Consider the following 20,385-nt stretch of genomic DNA (forward strand, 5'->3'; position numbering starts at 1 on the left):
TTACAGTTGGATGTGGGTTTGCAAGGACAGTATTGGGTCTTGTTTCTCCAACTGCACATGTGTATAGGGTTGCTGTGTAGTGTCCTGTTCAGCAGGTAATCAGGCATCTGGTTTTCTGTTAAAAACAAAACAGTAATCACTGACATGAAGTTATGGGGCTGCAGACTGGTCTGGAGAGGAGTGTGTGGGCAATGCAGCCCTGAGGATGGGCAGGCAGCTGAGGGAGGGAAGACAGTCCATATATATATGAAAACATGGTGGGGATTGTAAGTCCTACTGTCTTTACTCTCCAGGTATGCATTTGCTCTTTGCTACATATTGGGATTCCACATACCACTTCTTTATGATTGAAGAGTATCGTTCTTTAAAGAAAACAAAGGCACTAAAACTCCCCCATGTAAAATATTATCTCTTGAAAAAATTCTGTACTGGTCAGTATTCACAAGTAAAAGGTCATGGGAATAATTTGATTGTGTGTTACCTAAAAAGAAAATAGAAAAATGTATTGAAAGTGTATACATTAAATATGCTGTTGGATCTCATAAAATAATTGAAATTAAAAAGTTATTGGGTGGGGATGATACAGGAAGATGGAAGGATGATAACTGGAGAGTATTTTCTATGCTAAACCTCCATTTCTATGAGGATTCAGATCTTATCATTCTTGAAAAACATGGAGACTTTTGAGGATAAAGTTATAGATAGAAGCTTCTGAAGGAAATATGTGGGAGGGTTACTTCTGAGAATAAACTATATCAGCTGGAAAAAAATACAGAGTGACGGTAGCAATCCAAATTTCCATTACAAGAGGAGATGGACTCAGTCCTGTCCATGATCTACGAGTAAATATATGCTTGCAATGGGCTCTTATGTAGAAGAAATTGAAACGTATTACAAAGCACAGTGAAACGTGGGTTATTGCAAATGAGTCATAACACCTGTGTAGGGGGAAAAAGGGAGTAGAAAATTCTATGGTGTGGATCCCCAAAGCAGGTTTCTGACATCCAAATGTTAGAGCTGCAGGAAATACATAGATGGTGATTTCAGGGTTTGCTTTTTATTTGTGAGAATTTACTTTTAGAGCACAGCTGTCTGAGACATTTTTAACTTTATTTTCTTAACCGACTTTTCTTTCTAATCCACTACTGGGAAGTACCTTAAGCCACTGTGGCCATTTACAAGTGCCAGGAACTATTTGGGGGGAGCATATTTCAGTTGCCTTCAATACTTAGAAATAGATGATATCTGTTCAGGTTTGGGGTGCTCTCCTCCCCAAAACTCCCAACTCGAGGTGTGCTTCAAAGAACGGAAGTCTCAGACAGATATCTGCTACTCATGGAGCTTGTGTGGAGCACATAGCTTAAAACAGAGCTTAGAGTCTTAAAGGGTTGTGGGCTTGATCCCAGATGGGAGGCATAAAGGAGGCAGCCGGTCAATGGTTCTCTCTCATCATTGATGTTTCTTTCTCTCTCTCCTTCTCCCTTCCTCTCTGAAATCAATAAAAATATATATTTTAAAAGTACATCTGTTAAATGAGATATTAAATGACTGCATATATGCTGGTGATTTTTATTATGTGAATTTTTTAAATACTTTAGGGGAAAAATCAATCCCTTTGAAAGAGAGTGTGGAAACATATTCAGATTTAAATGAACTCTTAAATCTTTAATTGCATAAATAAAATTTTTGATTTAAACCAGAAATTTGTAAAATTATTATCACAAGCATTCAGCAAACTGAATTTTTTACTCCTTTAAAAATGTCAAGAACTCTAGTGAATGTACTTTACTTTAAATGAAAACAAAATACCGATATGATAAAACAGTTTTTCAGAAAGTGTATCACACAGTTGTATGGGGCCGGATGAAGTAGTGAATGGAAGGAGACAGAAGATGAAAGGATTGGCACTGTTTTGTCATGTGATTTTGTCTTGTTTTGTTTTTTTTCAATTGTTATTTGTGTGATAGAAAAGGATACATTTCCCACTCTTAAAGATCATCATAAAAATGTTTGAAAGGAGAGAGGCCCGTTGTAACGAAAGCGCACAGCAGCCTTTCTGTCTGTGATGGGCAGCCCTCGGGCAGGTTTCCCCTCCGGAGTGCGCGGGGGTCGTTGAATGTCACGGTTGGCTGTGCGCCTTTCTTCCCTTGTCCAGGATCGCAAGGCACCGCTTTGCTCACTGATCACCTCCTGTCTCTGCCCTGCCCCCGTGTCTCCACAGGTCATTCTGTGTTTCTCTCCAGTCGGTCACACGCTGAGAGTTAGAGCTCGGAAGTTCCCAGCCATAGTGAACTGCACGGCTATTGACTGGTTTCATGCATGGCCGCAGGAGGCTCTGGTCTCAGTCAGCAGGAGGTTCATTGAGGAAATCAATGGGATTGAGGTATGTCGTGTCAGCCTCTGAATATCTCTCACACACACACTCACACACTCACACACTCATTCTCACACTCACTCTCACACTCACTCTGACCAAAAGTCCCAATAAATGTTTTGCAAAATACACCCCCTATCAGAAAGTTGACCTTGTTTGTTGAAGGTAAGATCCTCTCTGTTAGTTTACATTCTGTGGGATATGATGGTTGACATTTTTACACCAAGTTGAGGTGTGTGTGTGTGTGTGTGTGTGTGTGTGTGTCTGTACAGACAGACAGACACACTCACAACACGTGAGCATGTTCTTCTCATGCCCTGACTCGCCAGAAGGCCAGGAGCTTACGAGAGCACGGTGCCCGACACTGACCTACCCTGGGCCGCGAGCTCCGACTTCCTCCCAGGTGAGAATTAACATAGGAAACACGGCGCACTGGTCCTTCTGTTCACAAGACCAGCCTGGTAACGTGAATGCGATAAGCAGAATCTGCAGGCAACAGATACCTACTGACTCGCTCCCTCTAGTAAACTGGTATTCTGAACCCTCCTTGTAATTATTAGACGATAAAATTAAGCCCTTCCTGATTCCAGGAATGCCGTGAGCCTGGCAACAGCCTAAGACATTCGTGTTCATAATTGTGACCATTATTTGTCATATTTAATGATTTTTCCAGATTTTAAAGTATAAAATATTTCTGGTAGACCTTCATGCGATGTTCGTGTTAGTCTCCATTAAAGGGGCTCCCTTTGACTCTCCAGGAGGACACGGGATCACTTTGAATTCTAGGCTTCTTGTCACCTCGCCTCTCAGAGAAACCTGAAGACAAGCCTCCCTGGGAAATGTTCACAATCACCACCCTTCCAAACAGCCTGATCCGAAAGGCACTAGATACAGATTAAACTGCATTTCTGGGGAGTTTAAATGATACTTTCATAGTCACTGTCCTTTTGCCTTTACGTCTGAACCCTCGAATTAAACGTTCTGGCGCAGGCTTTCTCCTGGCTAAGTTACTGCGACGGAGCTTCGATGTGCCAGTGACCATTGACATCTGCTGGATGAGGCGGGACTTGCATCATTTTAAGTCCAGAGGCTCCTGGCAGGTGCTACACTCTGTCCCGTGGTATCGGGGCGCCTCCTGTAGGACGCCGAGTGCCACACAGGGATCTAGAGAGCACGTTACCATTTCTGTGGGGCTGAGTGATGCCTGGAGACAAATTAGCCAGATGATTTCATTTCAGAGCCGTGCGCTTATTTAACTCTCCCACCTCCCTAATTTGTTACTCAGGAGCCATCATAATTCCGAGCGCAACGCGTCCATGTTCTGAACATGTGGGGTGCCTTTTCCGCAGAGGTCAAAAATAGCTCTTCGATTTTTTTGGAATGAGCACTAATTTGATCACTTTCTTCGTTTTCATTTCCATGATGTAGACGGAAAATTATCAGCATAATTTGGGCCCTTCCTAATGATTGACCTCATAGGCTGAGTGGAAGGTGCTTACACAAGGTGACCCCCTTCAGCCCAGAGGAAGGATTCATTAAAGGCAAGCCGTTTGGTGTGTGTTGACATATAATTTGCAGTCAGTACGCACGCAGCACCCAGGGGTGTGGGCGGACTGCGGCTATGTAAATGTTTGTGTTCTTTTCTGTTACCTGGCATTGAACTAAATGACAGCTGACGGAATGACCACAATAGTTTCCCATCTCAGCGCCACCGGGGATTTATCTGAAGACTCTGTCAACGCACGCGCCTCCTCACTCCCTGGGAGTGGGGCTCCAAGTGATCATTGGGGGGAGGGGGTGGTGTCCCTACTGAGAAGTGCATGGGTCCCAGTTAGGAACAATTCAAGAAAAAAGGCGGGAGAAACAGGAGTTAGAAGACAAGCCCTGGTTTTGCTTTTCAAGTCAGAATGGAGAACAGACGTGCTTGAGAGCAGGCCCTGCTGAAGGAGAAAGTACTGAGAGGAGAGGACACGATGAACCCAGGGGCTGAGGAGTGAGATTGTCGTTGGAAGGGGGCAGAATAGGGATCTGAGCCAGGTGGGCGAGCCGTCCTGCTCAGGCAGCTCGGCCGACTGGAAGTTACAGTTCTCTGACCTTGTGGTGGGATGCAGCCTAAACGTACTCACACAAGCTCGGCATCGCCGGCTTTTTCAGTGAACTGACGTTATCTCACTTGTCGCCACGTCTTCCATCCAGAACGTGTTGCAGGGTTTGATAACATGTAAACGGTGTATTTGAATCCCATTTTCCAAACCACTGCTAAAAAATTTCCACTCAAAGAGGAAAGTGGTTTTATTGCTGATTTTAAAGACTGGTTTCTTCAGATGTCTCCAAGTTCCTTTATAAACGTTAGGCCAGGCATGAAGAGGAGTAAACGGCATTTGGTTAATACAGGTGCGTGAGCAGTGCTTCTATTGATGATTTTTAGCACAGTTTTCTCTTTGAAATATAAATGAGGATTATCCCATATGGATTTATGAAGTAGAAAAATAACCCTGTGCAATAGAAATTCTGTGAATTTGGGGAAAATAACCTGTTTGTGGGGAATACTGACATAATTTTAAAAGAGCAAGACAAAATCAAACGCAACCAAATTTACCTTGCGACTGCCTAAGTCTCATACGGGCTTCAGCCTATGTTCAAATACACGGGGAAGGTCCGGGTGGGCCTTAATACCTGTCCCCATTCTCCAGCCCTCTCTCTCCCTGACACATGCACACTGACAGGCTGTCCACCAGACATTTCTTGCTCTGTGTGTATGAATCAAATTTAGAGAGAATTGGGAAAAGTAGTAGACTGCTGCTTTTCAGGGCTTTGTTATATAAACTTCAGGAATCTATCTCAAAAGTAGAGTCCAGTTTTTATAGCTGCCCAGGCACCTGGACATGCTGTTAAGCCAAAAGGTTAGTTAAATCAAGTAGAGGCGTCACTACCTCCAAATTATAGCTTGGTGGCTTTCGTCTAGTGCTGGCCTCACCGGACCAGCTGCGCCATCTCTTGCCTCATCTCTTTGCCATCAAAGGGGTAGCTGGGTTCTGTTTCACCTGCTCACAGCCTCAGTCCTCAGCCCTCAGCCGCTGCTCTGTTTTAATGTTCTGTCCAAGAGCCACTGAAGTTACTTTTTTCAATGATGGGAAACTCATCCGGAAGCTTGCTGGCTTTGACTGGGCTTGATCTTGCCTTTGACCCAAACTTGGTCTCTAAAAGACAGAAAATTAAAAGCATGAGCAAACTAACAACACAGTGCATCCACCAGACAAGGTAACAGAAAACCCCAAGAAATAGCATTGTGACTTAGAAAACTGTGTCTGGTGCTACATTTAACACTTGCGGCTGCATAATCTCGCGGGGACTGCTGTGGGTGTACTGTCACCATCACCAGCAGCAGAAGCATCACCTCCCTGCCCGTGCATTGCTCCCCACCTCTAATCAGCAACCTTCTAAGAAGGCCACTGTGCCCTGTTGCCCAGGTGAGGGGCTGGAGGCCATAAGCACAGGGTCACTCAGCAGGTAAGGGGCCCATCCGCACTGTGACACGAGAGCCCGTAGTCCTAAATCCTGCTCTTGACTGTTGCACAAGTGTTTGATTGTTCTGAAAGAGGATTAAAGGAAAAAGCAGAGTAAAAAAGGAATAATGACAGTTTAAGGTTTGATTTTATGGGCAGGAGGAGGAAGTATAGGGAAAGCAATAATTTGCCCAACTTGACAGAACTGGGAATCTAATCCAGGTTCTAGGGTTCGAGCCCTGCATCCCTCTGGGAGGGATTAGCACCGTGAAGAGTGTAGGAGAGATGCTCACATGCATTACTGCCCGTGTTATGCATTTTTAAATCTCCTTTATTTAATTGACCAACCTGACAACCACAAGGATCTACTGAAGATATTCTCTCCTTTCACCAGCCCCCAAGAGGGGCTAAAAAGTACAAATAATTTTATAACTCAGCCGTTTGAAATTGTTACAGCATTAATATAGATATTAAATATGTGCACTTTTGCATATCAATTCTATTTCAGTAAAGCTGCAAAAAGATAACAGAAATAATTCTTGAGAAAAACTTTCGAGATGGACTGTAGGTATATGACATATGCTACAAAGTTTCCCTAAGTTAAACTTTAAAAAGGAAATGTTCTTTCATCTGCCCCTTCTCTTTTGAGTATAATACTTTGGAAAGTCTTAATGTAAAAGTACAGACCGATATAATCTTCGCTGGTCTTGGGAAGGTGTAAAACCCTTCATAACACGGACGATGTCTCATTTAGTTCTGGCCTCCGGGTGTCGGTCTTTGTTGGAATTTTGCTGTCTGTCATTTTCAGTAGCAGGGACATCCGGGGCCTTTGCTTGAAGAGTCAGGAGCTGAGGTACTTGGTGTGGCAGCAGTTGTGTATGTTTTTCTGTTTACAGTGAGCCAAGTGTGAGAGTGGAAATTAAGCACTTTTTATTAATGTGAGGAAAAAGCAGTTTCAGCTTCGCATTTGATTATGCACAAATGCAGCATTGTTTTCCAAAGCTGCTTCGAGGGGGAAATCTTGGATTTATAACCGTTTGATGGGTGGTTTTTGCCTTCACCATGATTGCCTGCTAAATACCTACAGAATGGGGTCCCCTGGTTTCATTAAGGGGCAAATGTGGCAGGGGCAAATGTGCCTAGCTCTCAGGTCTAAAAGGGGAAACACAGCTCTAGCTGGTTTGGCTCAGTGGATAGAGCGTCGGCCTGCAGATTGAAGGGTCCTGGGTTTGATTCCGGTCAAGGGCACGTACCTCGGTTGCATGCTCCTCCCTGGCCTGGGCCCTGACCAGAGCATGTGCAGAAGGCAACCAGTCGATGAGTTTCTCTCACATTGATGCTTCTCTCTGTCTTTCCCTCTCTCTCCCACTCTCTCGACAAACCAATGGAAAAAATATCCTCAGGTGAAGATTAAAAATAAAAAAATAGCCCTAACGGGTTTGGCTCAGTGGATAGAGTGTCAGCCTGCGGACTGAAGGGTCCCAGGTTCAATTCCGGTCAAGGGCATGTACCCAGTAGGGGGTGTGCAGGAGGCAGCTGATCGATGTTTCTAACTCTCTATCCCTCTCCCTTCCTCTCTGTAAAAAATCAATAAAATATATTTTTAAAAAATAAAAATAAAAAATAAAAGGGGAAAACACAGCATGGCATCGCCATCCCTGCAGCAGCCCCAGCAGCCATCTCCTCCATGCCTCCCCCCATCCCCCCCCCCCAAAAAAAAGCTGGAGAGAAATGAATGGCAGAATAAATAATTTATGCTAATGAAATTACTGCAATTAGTAGTTCTACAATGACCCTTTAAAAGCCACAGCTGTTAATGTCAGGAAGTGCTGTCACTACTGACCTTATCATAAGAGAAAGTGACAAATGGAGAATGCAGGGAAGACCAGTCATCAAAGAGGTCTGTTCTGGACCGATTAGAGTTTTCTGAAAAACAGTGTGAATTGCAACCAGCTGCTGCCTGGCTCCGCTGGTCTCCCATGCTGTGCCATTTTGTTAAGCCCCATAACAATAGTTATTTTGCCCCATTGAGACAAGTTGTCTCGGGCCACTTCCAGCTCTCCCGGAAACCACTTCTTCCACGGATTTACAAGTGAAACTGTTGTTTAAGAGCTTTCAGGGCAGCCCAGGAGCCGCCTCAGAGGGATCATGGCTGGGCAGAGGCCAGCTTTGCTCTAAGGACGTTGCACTTGGCTGGGGAGGTATTTACATTATAGACGGATATATGCTACACCTTTCAGTTCACATTACAAGACAGGACAGGAGTGAGTTTTTACCCATGTTTATATTATAAGTCAGGCTCTTTTAAAAATAAAATCCTGCCTGGCTGGCGTGGCTCAGTGGTTGAGTGTCTGTCTACCTGTGAACCAGGAGGTCACGGCTTAATTCCCAGGCAGGGCACATGCCCTGGTGGTGGGCTCGATCCCCAGTGTGGGATGTGCAGGAGGCAGCCAATCAATGATTCTCTCTCATTAATGTTTCTATCCCTCTCTGAAATCAATAAAAATATATTTTAAAATAATAATAAATAAAAGGTTTTTGCTTCTGCTACTGGTGATGGATTTGTATTCGAGATTTAATTTTTGCTTTAAAAACATGTTCGTTACTAGCAAAATGGATTTTTAATCGGCAGAACGATCTAAAACGTACGCATTTTAAACCCACTCGGGAATTTTTCAGGCGGAGGGGAAGCTGAGTGTGTAGACAGTGCCCAGGAACACTTGTTTTCCGCCCTGAGGACTGGCCTGTCTCTCCTCGCACCCCTGGCTCTCATATTGATGGTGCAGGTTGGAAACATTTAACTGCATCACCAGCCCCTTGTGCACAATTTTCCCAAAGATGTCTGAGTGTTATTGACAACACTTTGGTAAATTATGTGTGACTTTCCTGAGAGTTGGTGTAGCTCATTTAATTCATATTAATTGATTTTTAGGCTTCCCTTGATTAATTGAACCTGGTTCATCTTGTACAGAATGCAATAAATAATCATTAAAATGAGGGAGATGTGACTCTACAAATTAAAAAGTTAACTACTTCAGAAGTCATAGAGGACAAATGCAAAGAGTGCATGGGCGGGGGGTGGGGGGAAGGTTCTTCAGGAAATCTTCAAAGGAGAATTAATTGGGGGTTTTTTTCCTCCCTAAATGAGAATAGAAATGATCATGATATTTTTCTCCCGGAAGCACTGACTTTTATACCTTACCATCCGTTTGTTTTCACATGGATTCTTATACAATTGTATTTCTCAGTTTTCAGCTTTTCTTCTTTCTTTTTTTCATTGACTGCAGGGTTGTTGGCTTACTTGGCCTAAAGTTAAGTTTGAAAGCAACACCACAAACACTTCCCAGAGTTCTGTGTCTCAGTTTCTCCATTTTTGTCTTTCTCACACTTAATAGATACAAATCAAGCTGTGAATAGCAGCGCTTGTGTTACATTGGTTTTGGGTTTGGGGTGTGGCGCACATAAAAATCCTTTCCTCATTGTCAAGAAGAGGTTAGCAAAGCTGACTGCCTTTTCTTGTCATCGCTCTAATCCTGTGGGTAGCTCTTAAAGACTAGGGAAGTGATCCTAGATTCTACTGTAATTTGTTCTGGCTTTTGGGGGAAAAATACTGTATAAATTTGGTAATTTTTCTTTTTTTTTAAATTGCAGGGTTTTTTTAATCTTTATTGTTGAAAGTATTACACATATCCCCCTTTCCTCCCCCCCCATTGACCTCTCCCAGCCCACCCCCCTACCCCTGCAGTTTTGTATTGACATGAGAAAATGTCACATGAATTGCAATGTTTGTGTTTTCAGCTCCTGGACAAAGATGCTATTAGCTTGTTCATGGCACATGTTCACACCAGCGTCAATGAAATGAGTACCAGGTATTACCAAAATGAGAGAAGATACAACTATACCACCCCAAAGAGTTTTCTAGAACAAATATCCCTGTTTAAGAACCTGTTGAAGAAGAAACAAAAAGAGGTATCCCAAAGGAAAGAGCACTTGGTGAATGGCATTCAGAAGCTGAAAACCACAGCCTCTCAGGTATGACCAGGGTGGATTATTACTGACACCTATGCTCCTAACATTATTTAAAAATTTATTTTTGAAGCAACATTTTAAACCATTTATGTAAGACTAGAGGCCCAGTGCACGAATACGTGCACCAGTGGGGTCCCTCGGCCTGGCCTGCAGGATCGGGCCGAAACCGGCTCTCCAACATCCCCCAAGGGGTCCCAGATTGCAAGAGGGTGCAGCCCAGGCTGAGGGACCCCATCGGTGCACGATGGGGGCCAGGGAGGGATGTGGGTTGTTGGCCAACCTGGGGAGGGACTGTGGGAGGGCTCCAGGGCGTGTCCAGCCTTCTCGCTCAGTCCCAATTGGCCGGACACCAGCAGCAAGCTAAACTACCGGTCAGAGTGTCTGCCCCCTGGTCGTCAGTGCAAGTCATAGTGAGCGGTTGAGCGGCCTTAGCATATCATTAGCATATTACTCTTTGGTTGAAAGGCCAACTGGTCGACTGGACACTTAGCATATTAGGCTTTTATTATATAGGATACCTAATGCTACCATGGCCGATGTGGCTCTGTTGGTTGAGCATCGTCCCATGCACTGAGAGGTTGCTGATACGATAATTAATGCTAAAATTTTACAGTTCGAGAACACAAAGAACACACTATTTCTGGTTTCCCAAGCCTAGAAAGGGACCAGCCAATGACTCTATCACTGATGGTTTGGAGAGACACCCTCTCTTGGCCTGACTCAGCGCAGGACCACAGAGAGATATTGAAGGGAACAGGCACAGCTGATTCCTCTCTCCTCTCCCCCACTGCTTCGGTGTTCTGGGCTTATTGTCAGGGATTATGTCACCTGCCATGGAACTAGGACCTATTTTGGTCTCAGATTCTCAACCCCCAGTGAGGACATCATTTCCTGGTTGATGATGTGATTAGGGTTGATCATGTGATTAGGGTCCCTAAGACAAATCTTGGTGTCTGGTCCCTTTTTAGCCACCATTTCTCTTAGATAAAAGTATCCAGTGTTGCCTTCATCCTCAGTCATAAGACCCCTTGAGGTTAGAGGTACTTGAAGGACAGTACCTCTAACCTCTAGGAGTAATCAGAGAATTCACATAGGAATCATGTTAATGATTAGAATTAAGAATTAAGAATTCACATGTTAATCATGTCTATCCGATTTCATTGTTAAATACAAAACCAGTTCACGGCATGGGTGTTGGTGCTGTAACTTTACATATGAGGCTGAAAGAGTTTAAGGCCACAGAGCCTGTAAGGTGGGGGTTTGAAGCCAGGTCAGTATTACCTGAAGCCCGTGGATTGTCCATGGTACTGTGCTGCCCGTGCTGTGGCCAGTCAGAAGACGTTAGAATGGAAGCATGTGGAGACTGGAGAATGGCCCAGCTTTTCTATGAACCACCTGGGCCCGAGAGCTGGAGAAACATGCATCGAGGGGGTTGTCACTGTGGGTGACCTCAAGGCCAGAAATTCCAGTGGTTTCTCTGGAGTATTGGCATCAGGGCATAGACTCTTGTTTTCAAGAGATTGAGTCAGTTTTTCCCCGAGTAGAGCAGCCAGCCCATCTGTGTCTAGGCTCAAAATAAGCCACGAACTGGTCGCGGAAGGATATGTTGGCACCTTCACTTTGAAGGCCTCTCTGGCCATGTCCTTCATGCACTCCATAGGCCAAAGTATCACTTGCCTCTTATCCTCTGTGTTGCACATGCCAGGAATGGCTCTTTGGGAAACGCGATCTGTCCCGAGCCCTGAGGAGATAGAATCCTATTGGGAAAGAGAAACAGAGTGAAGAGGTTTCCAGGTCGGTTTCCAGGACCGAGTGATGTGCAGAGTAGTTTCTGGGAAGCCCCCAGAGAGTATATCCATATTTGGGCATCTTTTCCTTCCCTTTCAAAGAATGTCTTTCTTTACTCTTCCTTTTTATGCACATTTCCTATTACTCTTTCCTATTCCTTTTTATGCACATTTCCTTTTCTCATTGCCTTCTTTCTCTTACCTTTTCATTCTCTGCCTCTCTCTCTGATAATACTATCTCACTTAAATCAAGACCCTTTTCCCCAGTGAAGTCTTTCCTAGAGTCCTGTTGAGCTAAGAGAAGATGAGTGGTTTTCTGACGTCATCTCAGTTACGTGTTGATGAATCAAGGGGGTGGGAGAAAGGGAGAAAGAAAGCCACCAGCAGTTCACTGCCAAGTGCAGGGCAGCTTGGGGGTCTCCTTATTCCTCCTCAGCTGGAAACAGCAGGCGGAAAGCCTGAGAGGAAGATGCACAAAGTGTTGATGGAAGGCCTACTGGCAATTTCTTCTCATTAGGTATTTAAGCATGTAATGTTTTTAATACCAGAAGAGTGGTTGGGATATTTAATAGGTTCTTACAAGTTCGTTTGTTTTTTATCAGCTTAATTGGAAAAGGAAGCATCGTTTCCATAGTTTCCCTTTTACTGCCACATGCTCCTCTTTAGATGTCCGCCTGGGTCATCATGATAACCTAGTGACCTTTCTTCGTAGGTAAGGCCTCCCACCCAGGGCTTCAGTCACTTGGCATATTTCAGACCTAATAGCTTCCTTAGACACTGAAATTAGGGCTTGAAATAACAGTTTCTTCCTGGTCTCCTTGGATAATTCTGTTGATTATGACTTAACACACGACCAGTTCACACGGCTAACAAGAACAGAAAAGCAAGTATCAAGCAGTGTTGCCCTGACTTTGTAGAGAGGCTAAGGAGTCAGTCTGGCTGTAACTTTAATAGTACAGGGAGTAGTCGCAGTGGTAATTGTGCTTTTAGACAGAGTGTGCGTAGAGTGTGCTGAGGTGGGGGTTACCAGAGTCCTTGCATCTGGTAGGGAGATGTCATCCCACACGATGGGAGCACTAAAGTGCTTTTAGCAATTGAGTCAAGATAAATGGTTATAATTGTTCTTTTTGGCTTCTATGATTTTAACAAAATAGTAATATTTATACTTCAGGAAAATAAGTGGAACAAAGAGCTAACTATCATGATGTGTGAAGCTGCTTTCACGAGTTACATTTTTCTCCCTAGCACGTCACTTACGCTTTTATTTACGTGGTCCTCAAACTTAGGAACCCAGTGGTACCTTCAGAACCTCATGAAATCCCAACGTAAAAGGTGGGAGAGGTGGGAGAATCATTCTTTAAAGCAGACAAACTTGATGCCTCAGGAAGCCTTGAGTTTCACGGGAGCTGATTGAGGTTATTTAGTGCCCCACCCCCAAGAAGAATTCACATCTGGGAAAGTCCCTGGCCTTCCATCCCCACAGGCACTTGCGGTTTGCCCTTTGTGGTGTAGGTATTAATTCAAGTGTCCTATGAGAGGAAGAAAAATCGGCCACTTCTTACTTTGTGGGAAGAGATAAGACCAGTCTGTGGGCATTTCTATCAAAATAAGCAACTGATAAGTAAACAGAGAACGACCAAGGAGTATCGGCCTCTTTAACTTGTCTGAAGTGTCCTGCCATGTATTGGAGAAGGAGAGCATGGTCCTCCCAGCTTGTCATCCAGCAAACTTTCCCCGGACTCTACTGCCTTGAGCCTGAGCCGCACAGGACCAAGCAAGCAGTGGGCTCAGGTGGGCACCACTGTTAGTGCCTCTCTGTCTGCCCAGATGAGTTGAGAAGATAAACTTCTAGTTGGTGCTGACATACATTAACGATATGGTCCACAAAACCACTGGGAAACATTATTCTGTTTATTCCTACATGGCAAGAGATGGGGCCGTGTTCTCACACCTGGGACTGAAGTCAACTCAGTAGAAACAGATGCTGTATACAAACTGCGAGGGACGCCTGACGTCATTGAGAAAACTAAGCTGTATCTGATATGTGTTACTTCAAAATAATGACTTTTTCTCCTTAGGTGGGAGATCTCAAAGCCAGACTTGCCTCTCAGGAAGCCGAGTTGCAACTGAGAAATCAGGATACTGAAGCTCTGATCGCCAAGATCGGGCTTCAGACAGAGAAAGTGAGCCGGGAAAAGGCCATCGCCGATGCCGAGGAGCAAAAGGTCAGGCCCATTCTACCATTTAGGGCACCGAGCTATATTTAGCACAAAATCAACGTTAGTAGGTGAACAATTTTGAACAACTTCCTCTCCAAGGGGCATAAAATCTAGAGAATTATTATAGTTACACATGTAACAGCATTTCACACCATGATTACCACTTGACCTTTCTTTACATTATGCATTTTCCCAACCTTTTAGCTCCTTTAATGATATGGAAGAACAATAAATACTGAGCTCATTCAAGCATATAATGGATGTGGATCTTGAACATCAGGCCTATTTGTAATACAGTAAAGGTCATGAAGGCTCCTCTGAGGTTTCTAAAGGGTCTCAGTTTTTAGGCAAATTGAACAACTCAATTGTTAACAAAGCCCATTCCGTCACTTTGCAAAATGGTTTTCAAATTTTGCATTTTAATCATACAACTTGAGTTTATTATTAAATCCTAAGCTAAATTTGTTCTTTTTTATTCGATGGAGGCTCTGGCATTTTGTATTATGTTTTATTGTTGGAAACAATTACTTTTAAGCTCCTATAAAATCTGCTTTCTTTGCACTTAGGTATCCAGCCATTCTGGAATAAATATAACTTCTTTTGTCTTCTTCTTTTACCCAAACTTCAGCTGCAAATGGAAGGGATTTCTTTTGCTATCTTATTTCCCAAAAGAAATAGTACAAGTAAACATAAAATTAATAAATATTTGTTTAAAAATTGAATGAATATATATGTGTGTGTAAGGTATATTCTCTTATTTTAGACCATTATAATCAAGGTTTAGTTAATAAATAACTGTAAATTGCCACGTGCTCATAGCCACTGAGTCAGTAGGCATTATGCCATTATCCAGGGTGGGCCTGGCTGACACGCCCCGGAGCCGTGGGCCAAAGGGAATTGCACCCCACGTCTTCCCAGATCACTAGGATACGCAGCATGTTCAGTGTTCTAGGGTCATTGCACCTTAGGGTGAGAGGTATTGGGAATGAGAAATAAGTTAACCTCTAGTACTTTTTACTTGCACTTGTGGGTTTTTATGTATTAAGTGTTCAAGATTGCTCTATTTATAAACTTTACCCAAAGGAATAATACTCCATTATCAGCAAAGGAGTCAGAGGAGAAGAGTAGCAACTCCCAGTATCATAGAAATAGCACTTAAAGAAAAACTCTTTAAGGCAGGGATGGGGAACCGTATAAGGCCCGCTAAATCATTTGGCCTGGCCCCGCCCAGGCATTAGGGGTGAGTTTATTAAATGTTTGACCAAATAGAGCAGGCTAATGTTTAAGTTGATAATTTTGTATGGCCCGAGAATGATGTTATAAATATCCAAATGGCCCTTGGCAGAAAGAAGGTTCCCCACCCCTGCTTTAAGGTTTCTTCTGGTACTAAAAATCTGCCATCCCGAGTTCAGTTTAAAGTGGTGCTGTTATACATGGTAACAACACACACTTACAGATTCATTATACCCTTATGGAAAGAAATAACTGATGTAATAACTCGCTCGGGCAAATACACGCTCTCTCTCATCTGTGACAGCATCCTCCAGCACACTGAAAATGTAGCCTTCTTAGAATGTTCATGGTCCATTCCTGGCAGTTTTGGGGGCTGTGGTTTTGAAGGAGTTCTCGGTGAGCATGCCGAGTTTCCTTATTTACATTAACAGTAGCTGTGTATGTATTGGCAGGAGGTCACATATCTACCCCGAACCAATTATGTTCATAAAAGGTGCAGTATACAGCAAAATAACGGTTAATCAGGAGACGGGTAATTACTGCTAATGAAGCTGTAGTAGACAACATAATTTGTTGTGAGCAGTGTTTAATTTTATGGTATAGTTAAACCTGTGCGTTCCCAACACATCGGAGCAAATGTACTTTGTTCACACTTTACATTCCACAAATCACCGTCCCCTCGGGAACCATCTCCCAGGGCGACCAGATCCTGCCGCCCAGCGCCACAGCCTTGACATTCCAATTTCTGCTGAGGACTAAAAATGTCCTCTCCCTGGCCGTTCAGATTCTATTGGTGTCCTACGTGGAGGAGGATAAAAACTCCAAAGCTTCCCACTTGGATTTGGTTCAAGTGTACCCACACGGTTTCCCTATATTCCGTATTCCATGTGTCCATGTCCTGAGGCCAACACAGCACCCTTCGGCATGTGAAGACCGCCATTGGGCCCTCGGCAGGAGAGAGGACATCAGAGTCATTGTTCCATTGCCAAAGGCAGAACTGGACTGTTGCAGCCATGGTTCCCTACCAGGTGCTTAGAGAAACCGGTAGTTAGTCTTTATAAAAATTCTGTCTGTGGCTAAGCATGCACAGCTCAGAACAGTATCTTTTAACAAGAAAGCTTTTATCTATTCCTAAAGAAGAGCTAATGTGGCTTTTAGGCAAATGTTAGCAAAAATTAGGTGGGGAATTCTAGCAAGAAAATCTGTGGTGTAGGTTACTGAGCCAGCCTGGATTTTCACTTGCCCAGGACTCTCTGGCAAAGGAAATTGAAGAAAAAGAGGAGTCACTTAATCTTGTATTTCTTATTAGTGGCCACTTACGGTTCAGTTAGAGCCCTTCTTGGAGCACTTTGGTACTTGAATCCATCTGAATTGTGTGTTTTGTGCATGTACCAAGCTTTGTATAGACAGTGTGCCCAAGGGGAATCTGTCTTCAGACAAACCCTCACCTATTCAAGATGTGGACAGATGAATTCTTGAACAGTGCATCTGACTCAGCCCACGTGTTTTCAGTAGAGATACCTAAGGTGATGATGTGAGTTTGTGTGCTTTTCCTCTCTGATTAGGTGACCGCCATTCAGACCGAAGTGTCCCAGAAACAGAAAGAGTGTGAGGCCGACTTGCTCAAGGCTGAGCCTGCTCTGGTGGCTGCAACAGCTGCACTCAACACACTCAACAGGGTAAGGATGATGATTTTTGGATTCCTCAAAATAATTTAAAGTTTGTTTTTTTAAATCCTCACCCGAGGATATGTTTATTGATTTGAGAGAGAGAGATGTGAGAGAGATTTCCTCTTTATTTTTGAACCGCGAAATGTTTATTTCCTTCTTTGTGCTTGTCTACATCTGCAGATTTTTCTCTGAATATATTATTATTTACCCAGGCAGAAATAAATGTCACTTAGCTATAAAGCTGAGTGTGTTTGTAAATGATGATGATGAAGCATGCAAATGCAGAGGGATCTTGGTTAGCCAGTTCTGTTGCTTTTGCTCTTACTTTCCGTTCTTAGCATTCATTTCCCAAATAAATAGGCAGCTTATGGCAATGGCGCAGACTCGGGTTGAACATTTGATGAGTGTATTAGGCAGCTCATGAAAGACTATAGGAAGTACTTGTTTTTTCAAATCAGGTGTCATGAACCTACATGTGTTTCTTACAGGTACCAGTGCTCCTAAGTATTTGCCCTATACTTGTAATTTATACCATTAATCCCACCTGCTGGGTAAATCAAGATTCTGCTAGGAGAAGAATAAGGAGTAGTGTACAGAATAGACAAAACCTCTATGGGCATCCTCCCAATCGAGAGCCACCCTAGTGTAACGGAAGATGGCTTTTGTACACGTGAAGCAGAAAATCACAGCTGAGAGACACTGAACTAAGGGACCATGTTTCTGAGGGGACCTGGTTAAAATGCAGATATGTTACATAGGTGGGATAGAACCCATGAATACCTTAAAGCCTGTATGTTTATGAAATGTCCTGGCTCAGTGAGCAGGGCTCTGTAGGACTGGAATACCAGATGAACCGTTTTTCTTGGCAAAAAGGACAGTGATGTTTCCAGAGCATCAGGGAGGAAAGTACGCAGGGAGAACTGAACGTCTTGGGGTCTCAGGTGGAATTCAGAACTGAACGTCTTGGGGTCTCAGGTGGAATTCCTGGGTGGGAGGCAGAGAACTGCCCCGCCGAGGCTGGTGTGGAAGGGAGAGGTCGGAGGCCACGGACGGCCAGCTGGATAGCTCCCGGCATTCTCCAGCCTCCCCTGGTCTCCACGGTGTCTGTGCTTTTCTCCAGGTCAATCTCACCGAGCTGAAAGCCTTTCCCAACCCTCCGAACGCGGTCACCAACGTGGCTGCGGCTGTGATGGTCCTCCTGGCTCCCCGGGGCAGGGTGCCAAAAGACCGGAGTTGGAAAGCCGCGAAAGTCTTCATGGGAAAGGTATCAGGCAGCCTGGCAGGATGAAAACCCCCGTTTCTGTGCTCAGGACTGTGGTTATACTTGCCAGCAAAAGAGGTTCTTATCCAAAGGAACCATCTTCATGTTCGTGAGGGTAACCTGCTGTATGTTCTTTAGACTTCGAATCTGTAAACACCTCCAAGGTGGAGGTTAGCTTGGGGTTCCAGCATCCCTAAGGCAACACCAGCAGCCATTGGGAGGTTGCTAATTATTTGCGAAATTGTGAGAGCAGCTAAGTGTAGGAGGAAGAAAATTACATGGATTTCTTATGCTGAAAAAAAAATGTTACTAATGTATCAGAAGGTGAAGCAAAGGGGCTTTGGGGGATGTGAATTTCTTTTTCAAAATGTGAGGGCCTCCTGTGTAGGGACTGAATATTTTACCCCAGGATGGAAGAGATTTTAAAAGTGTCCATTGCTAATTCTAACTCCATACACTAAAGACTGAAAAAGTCAAACAGTAGGATAAATGCGGCTTGCCAATTTTGCCTTTGTAATGCGAGCCCTAAAAGCCGATTTTAACTTTCGATCTTGGAATTTTCTCTGCAGCCAAAGTGGGTTTTTGCAGTAAGTCTTTTTGCTTTACAGGTTGATGATTTCTTGCAAGCGTTAATTAACTACGACAAAGAGCACATTCCAGAGAACTGTCTAAAAGTGGTGAATGAACAGTATTTGAAAGACCCGGAGTTCAATCCCAGCCTGATTCGGACCAAATCTTTCGCAGCAGCGGGCCTCTGTGCCTGGGTCATCAACATCGTCAAGTTCTATGAGGTATTCGTTCCGGTCCGACGTGGAAGTCACAAAGGCCCGTCAATATCTTAATTCCTAGGCCAGTAAAAAGATGTAATTTGGAAATTATCTAAGATAAAGTTCTAAGAATGAGACATGAAAGGGTCTGATTAAATAGAATTCTATGCAGGAGGATACTTGAAATGTTGGAAGCTGTCTTCCTCAGGGTAGAACAATTAGCTACTTTAGATCAAATAGCAGCAATTAGATTTGATTAGATGAAAACATTAATTATATTTGTGTGAAAATGCTAATTTCATTTTGATTTGGAAAAAAAACTGAACTTCTGAATTCATGTTCAGTTAAACTTAATCCCTGCTCTCAAAGCAAAAATTCACACCCTCTAGTGTAGGCGTAGGGAGACGAGGAAATTGCCATTTTTTGTTTTGTTTTAGTATTGTAATGGCAAGTAGGTTTTTGCCTGAATATTGTCCGGTATTCGCTGGCACCCTGCCCCGGGGGCGAAAAGACCCCCTCCTTCTTTTGGGCCGGTGAGAAACTGACCTCACCACACTGACGTCCAGAAACTGCCCCACCCCGGTGGAAAGTCCCTGCCAGACAAACGGCTCCTGGAAATGGCCAAAACCGCAGGACAGACCGCAGGTTTCACCTGACCCTGGAAAACCCCCACTGCCACCAATTTCTGCCAGCATAAAAACTTGCCCCTGCTCCAGTCTGGCGCGGCTTCTCCTGCTCCCCTCTCCGAGCTGGTGAACCCGCCCGTGTGCTCCCAATAAAGCCTGTTTAATCTGGTCTCTGTTTGGACTCACGGTTTTTCCTTGCGGCGGCGTAAAACCTAATAAATATGGTCTCATCTAAAGTTTGTGCTTTGGGCAATATAGAGAGAGGATGATCACGTCACGTAGTCATTTATTTATCAACTACCGAGCATCAGCCAACTATGTCCCTAGCGTTTTGCAGAGCACTGGGTGTAAAAAGGGCCAGTGCACAGCCCTTCACTCTGAAAAACCACCTCACTTTTGTCCTGGAAGGTTGTGTGTTCTATTCAAAACTGGGATTACTGAGGAAATGCCGAGTGTAGTCAGTGACATTCCCAGAATGATTTTCATAAAACCAGGTTATGTCCTGGATACGGAGGACCCGCCGGAACAGGGCCCTGTTGAGCTTTCTCTCTCGTGAGTGGAAGTCTATAGAGGAGTTTAGACAGATTGCCACTGACGTGCAGCCTCTCTCCGAAATACAACGCCTGACCCTGTGCGCTCCTTGCCCTGCAGGCGAAAAGACGAGCGTGCCGTTAGACTGTGGCTGCGCTCCTGTTGTTTTGCTATAAAACTTAATTGCCTTTCTCTCTCCCCAACAGGAGAAAAAAATTGATTCGCTAAATTCTCAAACGACCCATTCAAACACACACACACTTCAGGTTGCCAGGGACTTAGGAAAGAAAGTAAAAGCAGCGTGGCTACTATTGTGTGAGGCTGTCTTCCACTTTCTGGGTCCAGAGAACTCCCCCACAGTTACCTTCCACTCTAAAGTCAA

The 20,385-nt window shown here is 44.0% G+C and overlaps 1 protein-coding gene across 1 annotated transcript in view; it reads left to right on the forward strand.

Moving 5' to 3' along the window:
* The window catches only part of DNAH11 (dynein axonemal heavy chain 11), a gene marked incomplete at its 3' end in the record, with an annotated part of 169,262 nt that overhangs the window by 114,577 nt on the left and 34,300 nt on the right, over nt 1–20,385 (forward strand). The window contains exons 53-57 of the mRNA XM_023750793.1: nt 9,679–9,912; nt 13,775–13,921; nt 16,714–16,827; nt 17,939–18,082; nt 18,688–18,870. Coding sequence (XP_023606561.1) covers nt 9,679–9,912; nt 13,775–13,921; nt 16,714–16,827; nt 17,939–18,082; nt 18,688–18,870 — 822 coding nt within the window. The remainder of the gene's footprint in view (nt 1–9,678; nt 9,913–13,774; nt 13,922–16,713; nt 16,828–17,938; nt 18,083–18,687; nt 18,871–20,385) is intronic.

The sequence above is a fragment of the Myotis lucifugus genome, unplaced genomic scaffold (genome assembly GCF_000147115.1).
Source record: "Myotis lucifugus unplaced genomic scaffold, Myoluc2.0 scaffold_15, whole genome shotgun sequence".
Taxonomy (NCBI): Eukaryota; Metazoa; Chordata; class Mammalia; order Chiroptera; family Vespertilionidae; genus Myotis; species Myotis lucifugus.